Genomic DNA, 18010 nt, shown 5'->3' on the forward strand with positions numbered 1-18010 from the left:
CATATTTAAGAAACACAGATGCTTTAAACCAAAACAAATCAATGGCTATGCAGTCCTGTCAAAATCTTGGTACTAGACATTCTATTATATCTTTCTTTGGATTATTGGTAAATTATGCATTCCAAATGGCACAGCTATGTAAAACTCATTCTATTTTATTTAACATTCCTGGACAATATATCTATTACTCTTTCTTTGCACATTATTATTCCGTGATGTGACTCCTGTGTCCTCTTAAACATTTGTCTTCTTAGATGAATAGGAACTACTTTTTCATGTTAGTACAATAAGCTCTGACCACAAAGTCCCCAAATAATGTCCAAGGTAAAAAACAAAAAATAAAAAAATGTCTCATAACAGACGCATATAGGTTCAAACCAGAAAGACCCTAGCAAAACACAGTGCACGATTTATGCACACAAATCTCTAATAACACATTCAGGCCATTAGCCAGACTCCACTTAGTAATTAGATAACGGAGAATAAAAAAAGCATAAAAAACAAGCTAAACTGTGCCTAAACACAAATATTAGTGGGAAATATCCAAAATGTGCTACTTGGTCTTTGCACAGCAGACAAAGACCACTTGCGTTTTTTACTCCCACCTTGTGAAATACTTTATGCAGTGTCTAATATAATTGTCATTCCAGACTTCTGCAGTCCTGAAGTTGTTACAAGTATCTTAGGTTAAGTGTAAGTCAGTGGCAATGCCATATTTTGGCTGTTTTGTTCAAGCGGTTTCAAAGATTACCAAAACATCACATATGTTGTCAAAAAAAGTTGCCGACCAGTGCTCTAAATATATAGTAAAAGAACATCAATTTCATAAATAAAATAGATGAAGACGCTCTTGGCAGGATTAAAAGAAATTACATAAAGTGTATAGGGCTTACACACAGGAAAATGGATATATATATATATATATATATATATATATATATATATATATATATATATGTATATGTGTGTGTGTGTGTGTGTGTGCGCAAAGGTAGAAGATCATGAATGTGCAAAACAGATATGCAATAGTGTTCAATGGTGACACACATAATGTGCAAAGGAGCAAAACACCCCAATAGTGTTAAAACAATTCAGGGGCAGATAGCCTGTTTATGAAAGCTGTCATCTAACACCACAATACTACATCGTTCTTGAGGCATAGTGACTATAGAGAAGCCACTTAGCTTCCACCACAACACCATACCTGTCAACCTCTTACTGCAAAAAAATCTGGACAATGTCTAAAACAATAAGGGGACAAAGACCCCAAAATATGGACAGATTTTACATTTTGCTCTTATAGGCTTAGAAATTTGCTACAATAACAGTATTTGTGTTGACGTGCATTTTCTGAAGGATATGAAGTCTAAAACTCAAATGTATGTCATTATTTAATTACTTCAATCCTCAGTCATTTGCCAGAAAAACAAAAATTTTATGAGGAATAGACCAGAAATATTTTGAAAAATCTGGGCAGTTGAGAGGTGCAGGAGCATAGCCACTAAATCACTGGTACTACAGTAGAACAATTTTATAAGCACCTCATCCACCAATCACAGTTACTCGCAGGAGATGTAGACTTTATATAACTAGATATATGTATAACTAATAAATATATATATATATATATATATATATATATATATATATATATATATACGTCTGCCAGCTTTTCACCAAAGATTAAGGCTATGAACTGCTAACAACCTTCATCCTGTATTTCATGGTCTGATTCTTTTGGTCTCCAATTGCCAGCTGTGTGACCACATCACTCAGCCAAATGGAGGTCCTGATGCACCACTGAAAATAGTCCATACCTAGCTGGACATCCTTCCATCTTTTAATAAATTATACATATTTGTCTGTCTATGTGATAACTGAAATGGGTCCATTTTGCTGAAAATGACTTGTTTCAATTGGCTAATTGCAGGTAATATTTTAATTTTACTTTTATTAATTTAATTGACTTTTTTCATTCTAAATGTGGTTAGTTTGCCAAAGGTGCGCTTATGTGGCAAGATTTTTATGCCATTTCAGAGATCTGAGTATGCATTTTTTTGTATGTTAAGTATGTGTGTGTATGTTCACGCGTGCGTGCACGTGTGTGTGTGTGTGTGTGTGTGTGTGTGTGTGTGTGTGTGTGTGTGTGTGTGTGTGTGTGTGTGTGTGTGTGTTTATGTGTATGCATGTGTGTGTGTGTGTGTGTGTGTGTGTGTGTGTGTGTGTGTGTGTGTGTGTGTGTGTGTGTGTGTGTGCCTTGTAGACAGAGGTGACAGAATTTTATGATGCGCACATAGAGCTGATAGATTCTTGTTTATGCAAGCAGAGTGGTAAAAAATACTTGACAAGATCTCCAGAGAGGTGCTAAATAAAAGCATCTATACTCTGTGTCTATACTCTTTTATCACTCCTGTTTATCAGTGACACAGTTACTATATACATATATATCACTGTACACAGATATTCATAAACACAGTCTAATCAAAGCACCATGAAATAGCAATAGCTGTCACCATTTGCCACAGATACCAGAGCACGCTCCTCAGTTGGCCAAAGAAGCAGTCATGATCTGAATGTCTCACAGGATGGTACAAATAAGCTGTGGAAAATATCAGGACAATGACATTAATTACTAAGTGAAAGAATGCATGCAAACCTTCCTAATGCAGACTGCACTATCCATTTCTGTACAGCTGCCATCTTGTCTCTGTTTGCAGTGGTGTGCAGTTCCCTCCGTGGGACCTGTGTAGTGCAGTACTGAAAAAACACACACAGCCCTGTACAGAGATGAGTGTGTGCATGATTAGTTTACAAAGCCAGATGACCTTCTATACCATTCCTCATGCCACCTCTTGTGTATTCTGTTATTCTGTATGCCCTTTTGATATGGTATCCCATTTCTCCTGTGCTCCAAAGCATTACTGAACTGCAGGCACACAAGTTAGTGTGCTGCATACATTTTTCTGTGCTCTTTGCCCGTGCTCATACAATTAATTACTGTAGAGTACATAGGCTACTACTCTGTGACCCTTTCCATTTTTTGTGCCCCATACCCCTAATACTTATAGTATTGCTGAACTGCAGGGCACACAGCCTGCCCTGTTTTGCACTCTGTGCCACATATGCCAGTACTCAAAGGGGTAATGTATAACATGGTACAAAAGATGCCATGCCATGCAGCCTTTCCTTTCTATGCCCCTTGCCACAGGGCACATCTAAGTAATGTACTGCAAGGCACATGGGCTACCTTGCTGTGCTTCTTGCCTTGTAGCGCCTGGCAGATACTAACACTATGTAGATAGGACAAAATCTCACAGAATAACAGTGGTCACAGAAACACAAGACTTTAATGAAGCTTTCGGGCTCTCAACCCTTCATCAGCATAATACATTGGTACATTTTACACCATTTATATAGAGGAACAATTAAAATCACATGATCAAACCAGCCAATAAAATACACAGAAACATTAAAAGGAAAATATATCTCATTGAAATATATATATATGTGTATATGTACATAAAATGTTTAAAATTATTTTAATATTATAAATTACTCATTTGTCTCTTAACTAACACTGGTTTTATACTAATGGTGTTATTTAATCCAGGTGAAATGTCAGCCTGTAGTCTTATTATACATTCTAGTTCTCTAAATTCTAAGAGGTTATTTACATCACCCCCTCTCACACCCACTTGTATTACATCTATACATCTAAACCTAAAAGTATGTGTATTAAACTCATGTATATGCTTATATAAAGCATTAGTTATTATTCGTCTATTTATCTCAGATCTATGCTCAATTATACGATCTTTAAGCCTACGTATAGTCTTCCCTACATAAAATGCTTGACATTGCATACAAGAGCAAGATAGATTAGTCTCAAGGTGTTACAGTTAGCATTAACATTAAAATAAAATTTCTTGTGTGATATGGGATGTTTAAACATACTATCTGCTTCCAAAATGTCAACACAACAAGTACAGTTATAACATTTATAAGTCCCTATCTTACTTTGTGTGGCATTTTGTTTTATGTCAAAATCTTTATAACATAGCATATTTTTCAGGGACTGATTATTCCTGTAAGCAAAACTAGGCTTAGATCCTACTATAGTACTTAATTCTGGCATGGCCATTAAAATTGGCCAGTTTTTCTGTATTATACTGCCTATTTGGTTAGAGTAACCTGAGTATGTGGTTATATATCTTAACACACTCTCTGTCTTTTTAGTAGGTGTGGGTAAATTATAGCTAACATCCACCTTCCCATCTAGGAATATAGGTTTATAGTCAGTATTCCTACCCTCTGTTATCATTTCAATATTCTTATCTATGATATTTTCAGAATACCCACTTCTCAGGAATTCTGCTTTCATTACTGCTATCTCGTTCAAATACACCTGTTCCTCCGTTGTCAATCTACTTACTCTAATAAACTGTGACTTCATTATACTTTTGAATACATGCGGAGGGTGCATACTAGTACTATCCAAGTATCTTATTGTATGCACATCTTTTTTATGTACCATAGTTTGTATTGTATCATTCTTTTTATATAATTTTACATCCAAAAATATAATCTCATCTGGTGAAAAACACATTTTAAATTTAAAAAAATCAGTTGTATTGTTAATATATGTTATAGAACTTCCCAATCAGCTCACTTACACTCAGTTAACTCTAGCCCACAAGCTTATTCTCAACCCCTCCCTCTGTCCTTCCCTTTCTTCTGCATTTAATATGCATCTACCCAATAGAGTATTAAGATCAAATAATCAAAACCTACTCAAAGTCCATAAACCAACATATCCCCCAGGCAAAAACCTTTTATCTTTCACCCTAGCTCGCACCTGGAACTCCCTTCCTTCACTCATACATACCACCTGTAATCACTCTGCTTTCAAAAAATCTCTCTATACATACCTAACATCTCAGTGGGAATGCTCCTGCTCCCACCCTACATAACCTACTCCTCTCCTCTATCTCCCTCCATACTCTACTCTGCTACATCTTACTATAACTAAAATTCTATAGAAATTACTAGGTAAGTCCAACGATTCTCTTCTTCTGCCACTTCATCATCTCACTAAATCTCCTCTAACTTTCTAGTGACTAAATTTTTCCTATCTACTATGTACAAATGGATATGTCTATACAAATGAATATTATTACATTTTTGCACACTGTATCTAGCTGTACATTTTTGCTTTTTTACCTTATTGTTAATCTTTGAGTGTAAGTGTGAATATATGTTTATATGTATGTAAAATGTATTTTTGGAGCTTTTCTCCCCAGGACTCCATTGAAAACGGGTTCCTTGTGGCCCAATGGACTATCCTGGTAAACCAACTGCAATAAATAAATAAATAAATAAATAAATAAACAAGTGTAGGTCATCTATCGTACCATCCCATGTAAAAAAACAATCATCCACAAATCTAGCATAACTTTTCACATGTACATTCATTGCGTGTTTATTACTTAAAATATATTCCTTTTCCCAATGAAAAAGTACTAAATTTGCAAAGGTATTTGCAACAGAAGTGCCCACGGCAACTCCTGTTAATTGTTTGTATGGGGTACCATCAAAAATGAATATATTATTAGTTAATACTAAATGAAGAAGAGAACATATATTTTCCACATCCCGAGGTTGTTTAGTTGTATTAGATAATAATAACCTTCTAATCGCCTCTATTCCATAGTCAATGGGAATAACTGTAAATAATGATTCTATATCTAAAGTTACAAAAATATAGTCGTAAGGCACAGTAGTATACCATAACTTAAGCTTTCTCAAAAAATGTGAGCTATCTTTTACTATGCTTCATCATTTAGGTAATAATTCAGATAATACAATTTGTAAATATTTAGATATAGTCTCGGTTATCCACCCCTTACCTGAGACTATAGGTCTCAGGGGTGGTTCTTCCAAAGACTTATGTATCTTTGGAATCCCATATATTTGGGGAATCTTGGGGCATGGAGTGAAAAAATAATTAAATATATCAATTGAGATGTCATTATTTAACTGCATATCATAGATAGCCATATTCACTTGTGTTATGCAATTTTTCACATCAAGAAATGTCACCTTTTTAAAAGTGCTAGTATCAGATAAAAATGCAGAAAACTTATTCATATAATAGGTTCTGTCCATTAGGACTACTGCCCCACCCTTGTCTGCTTGTTTTATAATTATATCATTTTCTTCCTTTAGATATTTAAGGGCCTGATATTCTTTAAAGGAAAGATTATAATTCCTTTCAGTTATACCACGTTTGTAAAACAACGATCTTAATTCAAGTTCTACAATGTTTGAAAATGCTAGAATAACTGGGGATAACTGAGGTATGAATAGACTCGACTTTTTACAAACACTATTATTTTCAACAGAATTTTTAAAAATTAATTTTAGCATCAAGCTTCTAGCAAAAAGTTTTAAATCTATAATCGCCCTTACCACATTGTCCATAGCAAAGGGAATGAATTTCAAACCTTTGCTTAATATTGTAAACTGTTCATTTGAAAAAGTATTTCGTGTTAAATTTAATGTACCTTGTTTTATTATTGGCTTCTCATTTATCTGCGTGGCGTTTTGTTGCTCTTTTTTGGACTGCTGCACTTCCTTTTCGCCCCTTGGATATGAGGTGAATCTCCTGTTGTAATTATCGAATTGCTTTCCGTATGTGTTCTTTTCACCGGAACCCTTTCTGGTTGTTGTAGTCGAAAGGGTAAAAAAACAGAAATATCTGCCTGTCTTTTTTCTTTTGGTTCTCGCGAATGCTCCGATGTCGTCGGTGTTTTAGATACATCCAGGATCACATTTTCGGTTGCCGAGGTTAATAAAACCTCCACGTTGGTCTCAACAGGTCGTCGATGGATTTCTTTTCCATTGGCTTTTTCGGCATTAGCTTTTTCAGCTCCATGATGATGAGGCGTTACTTGCGTAACGCTTGGCAAGCGTCCTCGTTGATTGGCCGAATCATCACTTGATGTTCCTGGTAACGCAAACTCATCCAATCGATCTAACAGCTTAGTTGTGTCCATAGGATGTATAATATGTTGAGGTTGTTGCTTATATTTGGCGGGTTTAGCCAGATATTTAAAATCAGTTCTCGGCCAGGAGAATATATGTCCATTTTTGTAATCTTCAATATCTCGTTGAAGTTTACGTTTCTTTTTTATTTCCAGCCTATTGTCAAGCAGCTGCATTCTTTCTATAAACGCTTGATAAATATTATGTGAAGCATCATTTTTAAGCAGTAATAAAACATCTTTGTCATTTTGTTCTATTTCCTGCATTAAAGTCTTCTCAGTATCCTCAAAATAATTGTTCATAAGTTTCATGTAACTTGCACTCAATTCTAAATTGAGTTGCTGCCACTTGACTAAAAGTTCCTCATAGGTATTACCATATGAGGGCATTTTGAGTACACGCAGTCCTCTAGGTACTATGCCTAGTTCAAGATAAGCCAAGAAGCTAAGTCTCTGCCATTGCAGCTGCTTATAGCTACTAACCTTCTTTTCCAGTATATTAATTAAGGTGGTTAAATTTGTTGTGTCTTCAGCTATCAAAGTCTTTTGAGAATTATTACTAAGTAGCTGATCCTGTAGTAGTGGATTGTTCACTTTCGTAAGAAGTCTCTTAATAGATAAGGCCATTATCCAAAGTTGAAATTGGAAAAAAGCAGGAAAAAAGCAGGACGGCTGGTTCAATTTCCTCTTATAGCGTTATCTGTTGCACTTAATAAATAGAATAGTTGAACTGAACACGTAGATAGGACAAAATCTCACAGAATAACAGTGGTCACAGAAACACAAGACTTTAATGAAGCTTTCGGGCTCTCAACCCTTCATCAGCATAATACATTGGTACATTTTACACCATTTATATAGAGGAACAATTAAAATCACATGATCAAACCAGCCAATAAAATACACAGAAACATTTTTTAATGGCCATGCCAGAATTAAGTACTATAGTAGGATCTAAGCCTAGTTTTGCTTACAGGAATAATCAGTCCCTGAAAAATATGCTATGTTATAAAGATTTTGACATAAAACAAAATGCCACACAAAGTAAGATAGGGACTTATAAATGTTATAACTGTACTTGTTGTGTTGACATTTTGGAAGCAGATAGTATGTTTAAACATCCCATATCACACAAGAAATTTTATTTTAATGTTAATGCTAACTGTAACACTATGAGACTAATCTATCTTGCTACTTGTATGCAATGTCAAGCATTTTATGTAGGGAAGACTATACGTAGGCTTAAAGATCGTATAATTGAGCATAGATCTGAGATAAATAGACGAATAATAACTAATGCTTTATATAAGCATATACATGAGTTTAATACACATACTTTTAGGTTTAGATGTATAGATGTAATACAAGTGGGTGTGAGAGGGGGTGATGTAAATAACCTCTTAGAATTTAGAGAACTAGAATGGATAATAAGACTACATGCTGACATTTCACCTGGATTAAATAACACCATTAGTATAAAACCAGTGTTAGTTAAGAGACAAATGAGTAATTTATAATATTAAAATAATTTTAAACATTTTATGTACATATACACATATATATATATATTTCAATGAGATATATTTTCCTTTTAATGTTTCTGTGTATTTTATTGGCTGGTTTGATCATGTGATTTTAATTGTTCCTCTATATAAATGGTGTAAAATGTACCAATGTATTATGCTGATGAAGGGTTGAGAGCCCGAAAGCTTCATTAAAGTCTTGTGTTTCTGTGACCACTGTTATTCTGTGAGATACTAACACTATACCACATATTATGAGAGAAGACAGAGCATATTAATGGAATGTATGAGATACTGGGCTAATTTACAGGGTCACCATATGTGTCATTGTGTGGCAAAGACATAGCTCTGTTCATCAATCATACACCTGTCAACCCAGGTCCACGTGGTACACCAGGGAGAAATATCTGTGAATTAGGCTGCCCATTTCTGTAGGAAGAAACAGCTAGAAGAAATAAAGTTCTAAATAATCAGCATTTTATAACACTGGCATAGGAAATTTCCAGACACTGGACTCAACCCAGTTTGTTTTTGTTAAGGGCAGGTCATGCCTACTCCACCAGGTTGAGTAGTTCATTCTTTGAGAATGTCACCAATCTTGACCTGGCCAAGACATTTGACACAATATCCCACTTGGGCATTGTTGACAAACTCAAGAGGTGAGGTTAGGTATAAACCCTTATATTACTTGGTGGATGGCCAGCTGGTTCACAGACAGGACCCAGAAAGTTAGATCTGGGAGTTTACCTCTACAAATACGCAAGTCACCAGTAGAGTCACTCTGGGATATGTCCTGGGGCCACTCATTTTTGCCATCTAGTTCTCTGAAGTCAAGGCCAATGTCAAGGGCATCTGGCTGACCAAATTTGCAGATAATTGCAAATTAGGGGCAGTCATAGAATCCCCCACTAGCACTAATGTTCTCCAGGAAAGGAACACACAGGCAAATAACTGGTGTCAGAGTCATGGACTAAAACTAAATGCCAAGAAATTTATAATATCCTTCGTGAAGTCATCCTTCCCTGGCAACTGTCATGCTGACAACATGCCCCTAAAATAGACCCAACCTACTAGTCAGGGACTTGGACACACACACACACACACACATACACACACACACACACACACACACACACACACACACACACACAATAATCTCACCTTTGACCATTACGTGTCTATAGTAGTGAGGAAATCATTCTATATTGTGCAACTTATAAACAAAGGTATCACGTCTAGGCCCAAGGAGATCATTGTTCCACTGCATTTGGCATTCATCAAACCTACCATTGAGTACAGTTCCCCCTTTGGTATGTACCTAACCAGGCACATCCAACAATTGAAAATGTCACAAAGGTTACTCACTAAAAGAATACAAGGTGTAAGTAGCTGTCTTATATCAACTGCCTCAAAGCCCCATACATGTATTCTGTGTCCTACAGGCTGTTGAGGGGAGATCTATTCCTGGCATACAAGGCATTGTCAGACCCCACCCTGATGGACCTCCTGCATATCCACAGAACAAACAGCACCATAATTACCCATTGTAAAGACTTAAACCTTGCCTGTGATATAAATAGGACCTGCTGGAGAGACAGGTACATATCACAGAAACTACCCCTTCTCTGGAACAGACTCACCATCCATGTGAAGCAAACCACCCCCCAACCAAATTCAAGTATAACTTGGACAGTTGGATGGGGAACTTGGTTTGGCACCTCTGTCTCTAACAGATACAGGTAGCCTGTAAATGGTTGCTCTCTCAGGCCCCCGCTTTTAAATGTTTCATCCCCCAGGCCCCTACTTAAACTTATCAAGGGTGCCAGAGCTGAGAGATTTGGAATGCATGGCTAGGCTTAAAAGACCACAACGGCCGTTAGCTTAGTAAATACATAACAACCTATGAACTATGAGCATGACAGTAATTCAGATAATTGTATGCTATAATTAGTGCTATTTGAATTAAAATTTCACATGGTCAGATAATTTACATAATTTCATATTCTAGTTTTATTAGTTTTTCAAAAATATATTTTATACATTTTTCAAATTGTTTACCTCTTGAATCAGAATGATCTTTGACTTTGTTAAATATGTTATTTTTTTATTTTGTAGAATGCATAATAATTGACTGGCAATATAAACTGTGCCTTTTGATGGTAGTAATGAATAAACAATACAAGTGCATGCACTTGAAGTAGGCTATGACAATGGCTTTGTGCTGCATGGTAACTTATAGAATTAATCGCTGATAGACACATGTAAACCAAACTTACTGCTAAAATCAGGACAGGTGAGAAATTGTGAAATTTTAAAGTTTTGAATGTCTGCCCTGTTCCTCTGAAGGCATTTAGCCGAGGTGTAATAGAACGCTATTAAATCTTTTGCAGTATTTGCTGACTCCCATCTGTTTTTTTTTTTTTTTATTGTCTGCCTTGTTTCCAATTTCAGGTGCATAAACTTGAAAATATAATGTCACTTATGGGAAAGCTTGTTGTCATTCCTAAGGTCAATGGTAAGTGAAACATTTTTTTTACTACTACTCACACGTGAAATACAGAATTTCTGTGAAAAGAAAAAAATAAAACAGCCTGGTGTAAACAATTATGGCAATACAAAAGCCTTTTAAAACTACCAGTCAACTAATGGCAGACATATCTTATCAGCATGCCTGGCTATTTATGGTTTCAGGACAAAAGCAACCATACTTTATATGTCACGTTAAAAACATTATGTGGAGCTTCTCCAGGCAAATCTGTAAGCAATAAACAAAACAGCAGTCAGCTACACGCAGTTACTTTAAGGACAGTTATTTTTAAACTGGCATGTCCTTAAGGCAATTGCTTTAGGGGTTCTCTCCTTTTTGGTTCATGCCAAAAAACAATGTACACATGAGGAATACAATGGTTTATTAAAAGGATAAAGATATATAACAAATGTTCACAATTATTAGACTTCCATAGGTTTCAAAAACATTTCCAATTAAACATTTAAATTTGTTTTAATGTGTGCCAAATTTGTGAAGATATTTTCAATAGTAAAAATGCCAGGAGCAGACCACACAAACTTTTAAATCATTGACTAAAGTGATGGCATTTTACTGAAAAAATTTTTGGTTCCTCTGTCTTGAGCTTGCGAACGATTTAGTAGACCAATCCTCAGAACCAAATTTAGTACTCACTATTTTGTTTAATCCTTTTATATCATATTTTAGATTATTTTTTGTTGCATCCTGAGTACTGCATGAAAAATTATTGAATTATTATAGCGTGCTGCAGCACAGAAATTTCTCACACTGATCACCATAGTTCTCAACTTTCTATCTCATGTCGAACAAATGGGTAAAATTTAGAACACTTGCTACCAGCTTAATTCAACTTCATTTTAACAACTGTTTCTTCATACTTAAAAAAAGTTAAGGTTTTGTGATGAATGAATATGGCTTCAGTGCCTTCCACAAATTTAGACCATCAACTAACTGTACAGACAAGGAAAAAGGTAGAGGAGTCTTGATCTACATCAACAACAAGTATACCTCTATGTTGGTTAAAAAAATAAAGTCCCATATCACATCTTAGCACGCTCTTAGCCACCTTCTATGTCCCAAAAGTCCCATAGCTCATACCTTGACTTACTGAATAAACTCACCATTCAACCAAATACCATATTCATTTAGGACTTTGACTATCCCTCTATATATTGAAAAGCATGCACTGCATCAAACAAGCATGCACAACAATTTGTGGACTTCTTTAGCATAAGTACCCTTGACCAGTGCGCACACCCAACAAAGGTTCAGATGTACATGATCTGGAACTCATCAATATAGGAGAGAGCTGCCCCGCATCCCACCCCACTCAGTGTCACGTCCTCACAGGTGAGGTTGGACCACAAAGCTGCCTCCTTTGAAATAAGAATTAACTTGATAACCCCTTGAAACCTTGTCACAGTTCGGAACAATTCCAAGACAAACTATATCCTACTAAGTGCTAGTTTGTTAAAATTTAAGGCCCTTCTTAATCCTAAGTTCACAGCAACCTATACAGAACTGTTCACAGATACCCTGTACAACCAAGTAAATAACTGCAGAGAGGCAGCTGTACCCACTAGAATTAAGCCCAAAACAAACCTAAAAACAATCCTCACTGATGAAACTTAAATCTTAATAGAGTACATAACAAAAGGAAAACATTATAGCTAAAATCAGGAAGAGCAACTCTTGTAATGATTAGAGCTCCCTAACTAAACTAAACAGGAAACTATGTGGCCTAATTAAGTTCAAAAAGGCCAATTATGAGACCAAGATAGCCTCACAGGCTCAAGACAGCCACAAGACCTTCTACAACTATATCCAAAACCTCAAAGGCAGCACACAGTAGGGTACCAAACTTGTGGTTAGTAGTGCCACCTTCTCTGAGCAGCCTGACATAGCAAATCTGTTGGCTGACAAATGTAGCTAAAAATCTACCCCCCCTTACCCCCTCTTCCCATGAAGTAGCCACTAGCATACCCCCCACCCAACTATTAGCAAGGGGCAGGTCCTGGTAGTGCTTGCTAAGGCCAAAAACACAGCCTCATATGGGCCCAGAAAATATCTCAGGATGCCTCCTAAACAGCTTTAAACATAACCTAGCAGGACTCCTTGAGTCACTTTTCAGCTGTAGCCTCAAATCAGGTTTTGTGCCACATGAATGGAGAACTTCTACAGTAATTCCACATCACAAGGGTGGACCATCAATTGAGCCCAGAAACTACAGCTCCATCAGCCTGACTAGTCTTATATGCAAACCCATAGAACAAATTATCATGGATATCATCAACAAACATATAGGACACCTTCAGATCCTGGACCCAAACCAGTTTGGCTTTGTCAAGGGAAGGTCATGCCTACAAAACATGGTGAACTTCTTTGAGAAGTCCACCAAGGCAATGGATGAGGGAAAAACAGTATATACTGCCTACCTGGATCTGGCAAATATATTGAGATACAATACCCCACTGAGGCATAGTTGACAAACTCACCAAACTGGGTATAACCCCCTACATAACTTGCTGGCTTGTCAGCTGGCTCACAAACAGGACCTAGGAAGTCAGAATTGGTGAGACCACCTCTACTAAGAGACCAGTCACCATTAGTGTACCTCAAGCCTCCATGCTGGGCCTGCTCCTATTTGGCATCTACTTCTTGGAGATCATGGGTAATGTCAAGGGCTTTTGACTGATCAAGTTTGCAGATGACTGCAAATTGTGAGCTATCATATATTCCCCACATGATTCAAATATTTTGCAAGAAGGTTACACACAGACAAATGACTGGTGCCAAAGTCACAAATTAAAACTCAATGTCAAGAAATGCATTTTACTTCCTTTTGGGAAAATGGCTGCCCAGGCTAATTACTGCAAAGATAAGACACCCTTGAGAGTTGACTCAGTAGTCAGGGATCTGGGAACATATGTAGACAATAATCTGGCCTTTTACCAACAAATAGCCAAGGTAGTAAGAAAATCATTCTGTGTTGTCCAACTTATAAGTAAGGGCATGGTGTCCAAGTCCAAGTCATACTGTCATTTTATTCAGCCCTTATCAGACCCATCCAGTCCATAAACTTTAACTGAGGTGTCCCATTACTGTCTATGGACCACTGTATATTACTCCAAAGTAATGTCACTGTAGAAAAGACAATTTATTTAGGTCATCATGGTTTAATAAAAAGCTTATAAAGCTTTTTATAAAAAAATTGCCCAAATTCATAATGACAGACCAGGCAAGAATGCAGTGTGGCATCTGACTCATCAAATGTTGGAATGTATATGGAAATAATTGGAAAATCACTTTAACAATGAATGTGTGGTAAACTTTTTCAGTGTGGAAAATGGACTTTTTCAGACACAAAACGAGGAACTGTTCCTTGTAGTAAAGTATGGTGGACCATTATACCAGTCATTTGCAATGTGGTATGAAGATGAGGGAGACATAGACAAGAGAAAGACTGCAAGGATAACAGAGCAGAAAAGAAAGCCAATTTAAGGAAAGTTGTAGAGCTGGTTGTAGGCCAGAAATAAATTCACATTTATAGCCTGAATTGCAGACTATGCTGGCTGGCCCTGCATAACACATAGGTCGAGGCAGATGACATGGTGAATCCTTTTAATTCTCAACCATGACCCCACTTTACTTGCTTTTGTCTCTTCTATGTTTTCATGGTCTCATTTCAAAATCAGATGAAATTTAGTGCCAATTGCCAACAGATGCAGAACAAATCTTGCACAACACTTGCCATCCAGGTTCTCCATCCTCTTTGTATGATTGTTAAAAAAGAAATTCATTCTGGTCAGGCAGTCTCTAGAATAAATATAAAATCTAGTTCCACTTCCCTCATAATAACAGTACTAGGCTAATTCTGAGGTGCAAATACTTTAGTATTTATCACCTGACACTAGACATTTGCTTAATGGAATGGCTCATAGGTCATGTGCTAGAGTCAACTGGGTCAAAGTGAAACATAGCAAGAATAAATATGATTTGCTGGAAACAGGTCTATGTTTGCACATCGAAAAAACATTACAATGAACGGCTAATAATCGAACGTTAAGCATCAAAAGTTTAACGTACCAAAAAAGCTTAACAGTGAAAAATAATTAATTGAATGCACATAGTTGGCCAGCATTGCAAACGTAACCAACCAAGGTGAGAGGCTGTTCCCCCCTTAACCCCTAACTATATATACCAACTCAAAATTGCACTACAGTGGGGAATAGGGCAAATTTAAAAAAAAGGTTTATTTCGTTCACCTTATGCATTGTGGTACTTCCTGGTTGTTGGCCAACTATAAAATGTAACAAGTGTCAATAGCCGACCAGGAAAAGTATATGCAGAAAGGACTCCAATCACGACTGAACAGCTTTGATAATTTTGATAATTTATTAAAACATAAAGAGTAGATAAAATAACGTGAGCGCTTTCGTCTCACCACAAAGACTTCATCAGACAAAAAATGTCTTACACATCCCTTCCTTAAATACCCTCCTTAATTAACCCTTTACAATACATACAAAATGTAAACATCCTATCACACCAATAATTCCAACCTAAAAAGTGTTAGTTAAAACTTTATAAAACACGTAATATATATAATCATAACCATTTTTCATAATATTTGGGGAGGATGAAAGTTTCTTTCACACGTAGTATACACTTGCAAAATGCATTGCTTGAATCATCACTTATCCTGTAATAGCTGCCCTTTTTTTTTTAAATGGGTTTAACAGATACATATTCATTCAATCCCGAAGGGGAAGTGGCTCTCAAGCTATGCTGCCAAACAAGTTCTTTTTTTATTAATGTCAACTTCCAATCTCCCCCTCTTGGGTTCTTTTTCTCCAGATCCAAAATGCCAAACTTAAAGCCCTCATATTTAACACACTCACAAGAATGTTTATATCAGGCACTGGTTTCTTTCTTTGTTCTTATATTGTAAAGGTCCTCATAAATTCTATTTTTGAGCCCCCTCTCAGTTTTGCCTATATAAAAACATGAACAGCCACCACATTTTGCTAGGTATACCAGTTTGAAAGTTGCACAATTACCTTTTTTGAAATAAATTTTATTCCACAACCCATTTTCCTAGTATGAGGCTATCTATACCAATAAAATGGGAACAAAAATTACACGCTCCACAAGATGTTGTCCCCTTCTGTCTTCTACACTGAAAAGTCGCTTTCCCTTTAAGAGTTCCTTAAAATTCTTTCCAAGCCTTTAGGTAAATCTTGGCTTATCTCCCACTATTTCACTTAATTCCTTACTAATTTTAAAACATGCTCCAGTTAGCTCATTGTATATCACACAAAGATTTGGTAAAATGATTGAATTCTGTAATATATACTTTATCAAACTCATTTTCTGGATCATGGGTAACTACTTTTTCAAGCCTTATACTTAGAAGGGGAGTACATTTGGTACCCCACCTTTTAAGGACATCCTCCAATATTTCTGCAACCAATTCACTAGGGTAACCTCTGCTGGTTAACATTTCTTAACATTGTCCATTTCAGCCCCTAACTCATCATGGCTTGGCCCTTCACTACATTTCTTTTTTGAAATTGGGGGTGGCAACTGTCATAAAGTAAGTAGCTATTACACCAAGTATCCTTCCTGTAAATATTAGATTTGAATCCTCCTGTAGTGTATGACACAGTTACATCAAGGTAGTTAATTCCATCCTTATTCCACTCGTGTGTAAATCTAAAATATTACGAACAACCATTGAGGTACTCCAAAAATCTAGTTATTTCCTTAGGGTCACCATCCCACAAAATAAAGATGTCATCCAAAAACCTTACATATAAATGTAGGAATTTAGAAAAGGTACTATTGAAGAAAATTTTCTTCACCCCATGCTACTGATATAAAACTGAGTAGAGAAATTTGTTCCAAACAAGATGTCAGTATCTTGCAAAGTGGACTAGAATATTTAAATGACTAGGCATTATTAAACAATGTAGGAAAGACAAAGTATGTGTCATTTTGGACTAGTAAGATCAATGGGCAATATTTCATTAATAATATGACCACAGACTGGTTATCATTTTTTGTGATCTTAGAATATTAGTCTATCATAAATATTTTATATCTACCTATCTATATCTATATCCAGCTATCTATTTTGTATGTTTATATATATATATATATATATATATATATATATATATATATATATATTCACTTCAAGAACACTGGAATATCAAAACACTGAAACTAAAATCCGGAAACTTCAGAATATTGAAAACTCAAAGCATTGAAACTCAAAACACTGAAAACACACATCATACATATACTGAGTTTAAACACGATAAATCATATTACTTTCCACCAAGTATAAACAGGGGTGCAAGCCCCCCTGCACCCCCCATGTGGAGGGCAAGCCCCCCACACCCCCTACTATTTAAATATATAAACTCCAAGATTGCACTTCACTACACTACTACTCGGTGGAAAGTAATATGATTTATCTTGTTTAAACTCAGTATATGTATGATGTGTGTTTTCAGTGTTTTGAGTTTCAATATTTTGAGTTTTCAGGATTTTGATTTTTCAGTGTTTTGCTCTTCTATATTATGAAGTTTTCTCATTTTCAGTGTTTTGGTATTTCAGTGTTCTGAAGTAAATCCATATATATATATATATATATATATATATATATATATATATATATATATATATATGGTTCCCCTTCAGAAGGTCGAATGGCTGAAATCTCAAAATGCATATGGCCGAAGCCATATGCTCGAATTTCAGAAGCTCGACCTTCTGAAAGGGAAATAAAAAAGAAACAACAAAACACAAAACAATGTTTCTGCAGGGGGACAAGCCCCCCATGTACCCCCCACACCCCCTGCTACTTATTTATTCCAACTCTGAGATCGCACTACAGCACAGAAAAGGAA

The 18010-nt window shown here is 36.1% G+C and overlaps 1 protein-coding gene across 1 annotated transcript in view; it reads left to right on the plus strand.

Moving 5' to 3' along the window:
• The window catches only part of LOC122816270 (bactericidal permeability-increasing protein-like), a 707989-nt gene extending 696165 nt beyond the window's left edge, over positions 1-11824 (plus strand). Inside the window, exons 14-15 of the mRNA XM_044089007.1 lie at positions 11018-11081; positions 11781-11824. Of these exons, the coding sequence (XP_043944942.1) occupies positions 11018-11081; positions 11781-11824 (108 nt within the window). The remainder of the gene's footprint in view (positions 1-11017; positions 11082-11780) is intronic.
• Positions 11825-18010: the final 6186 nt, after the last annotated feature.

This window comes from Protopterus annectens, chromosome 12.part0 (genome assembly GCF_019279795.1).
Source record: "Protopterus annectens isolate FY-2018-M chromosome 12.part0, PAN1.0, whole genome shotgun sequence".
NCBI classification, from domain to species: domain Eukaryota; kingdom Metazoa; phylum Chordata; order Ceratodontiformes; family Protopteridae; genus Protopterus; species Protopterus annectens.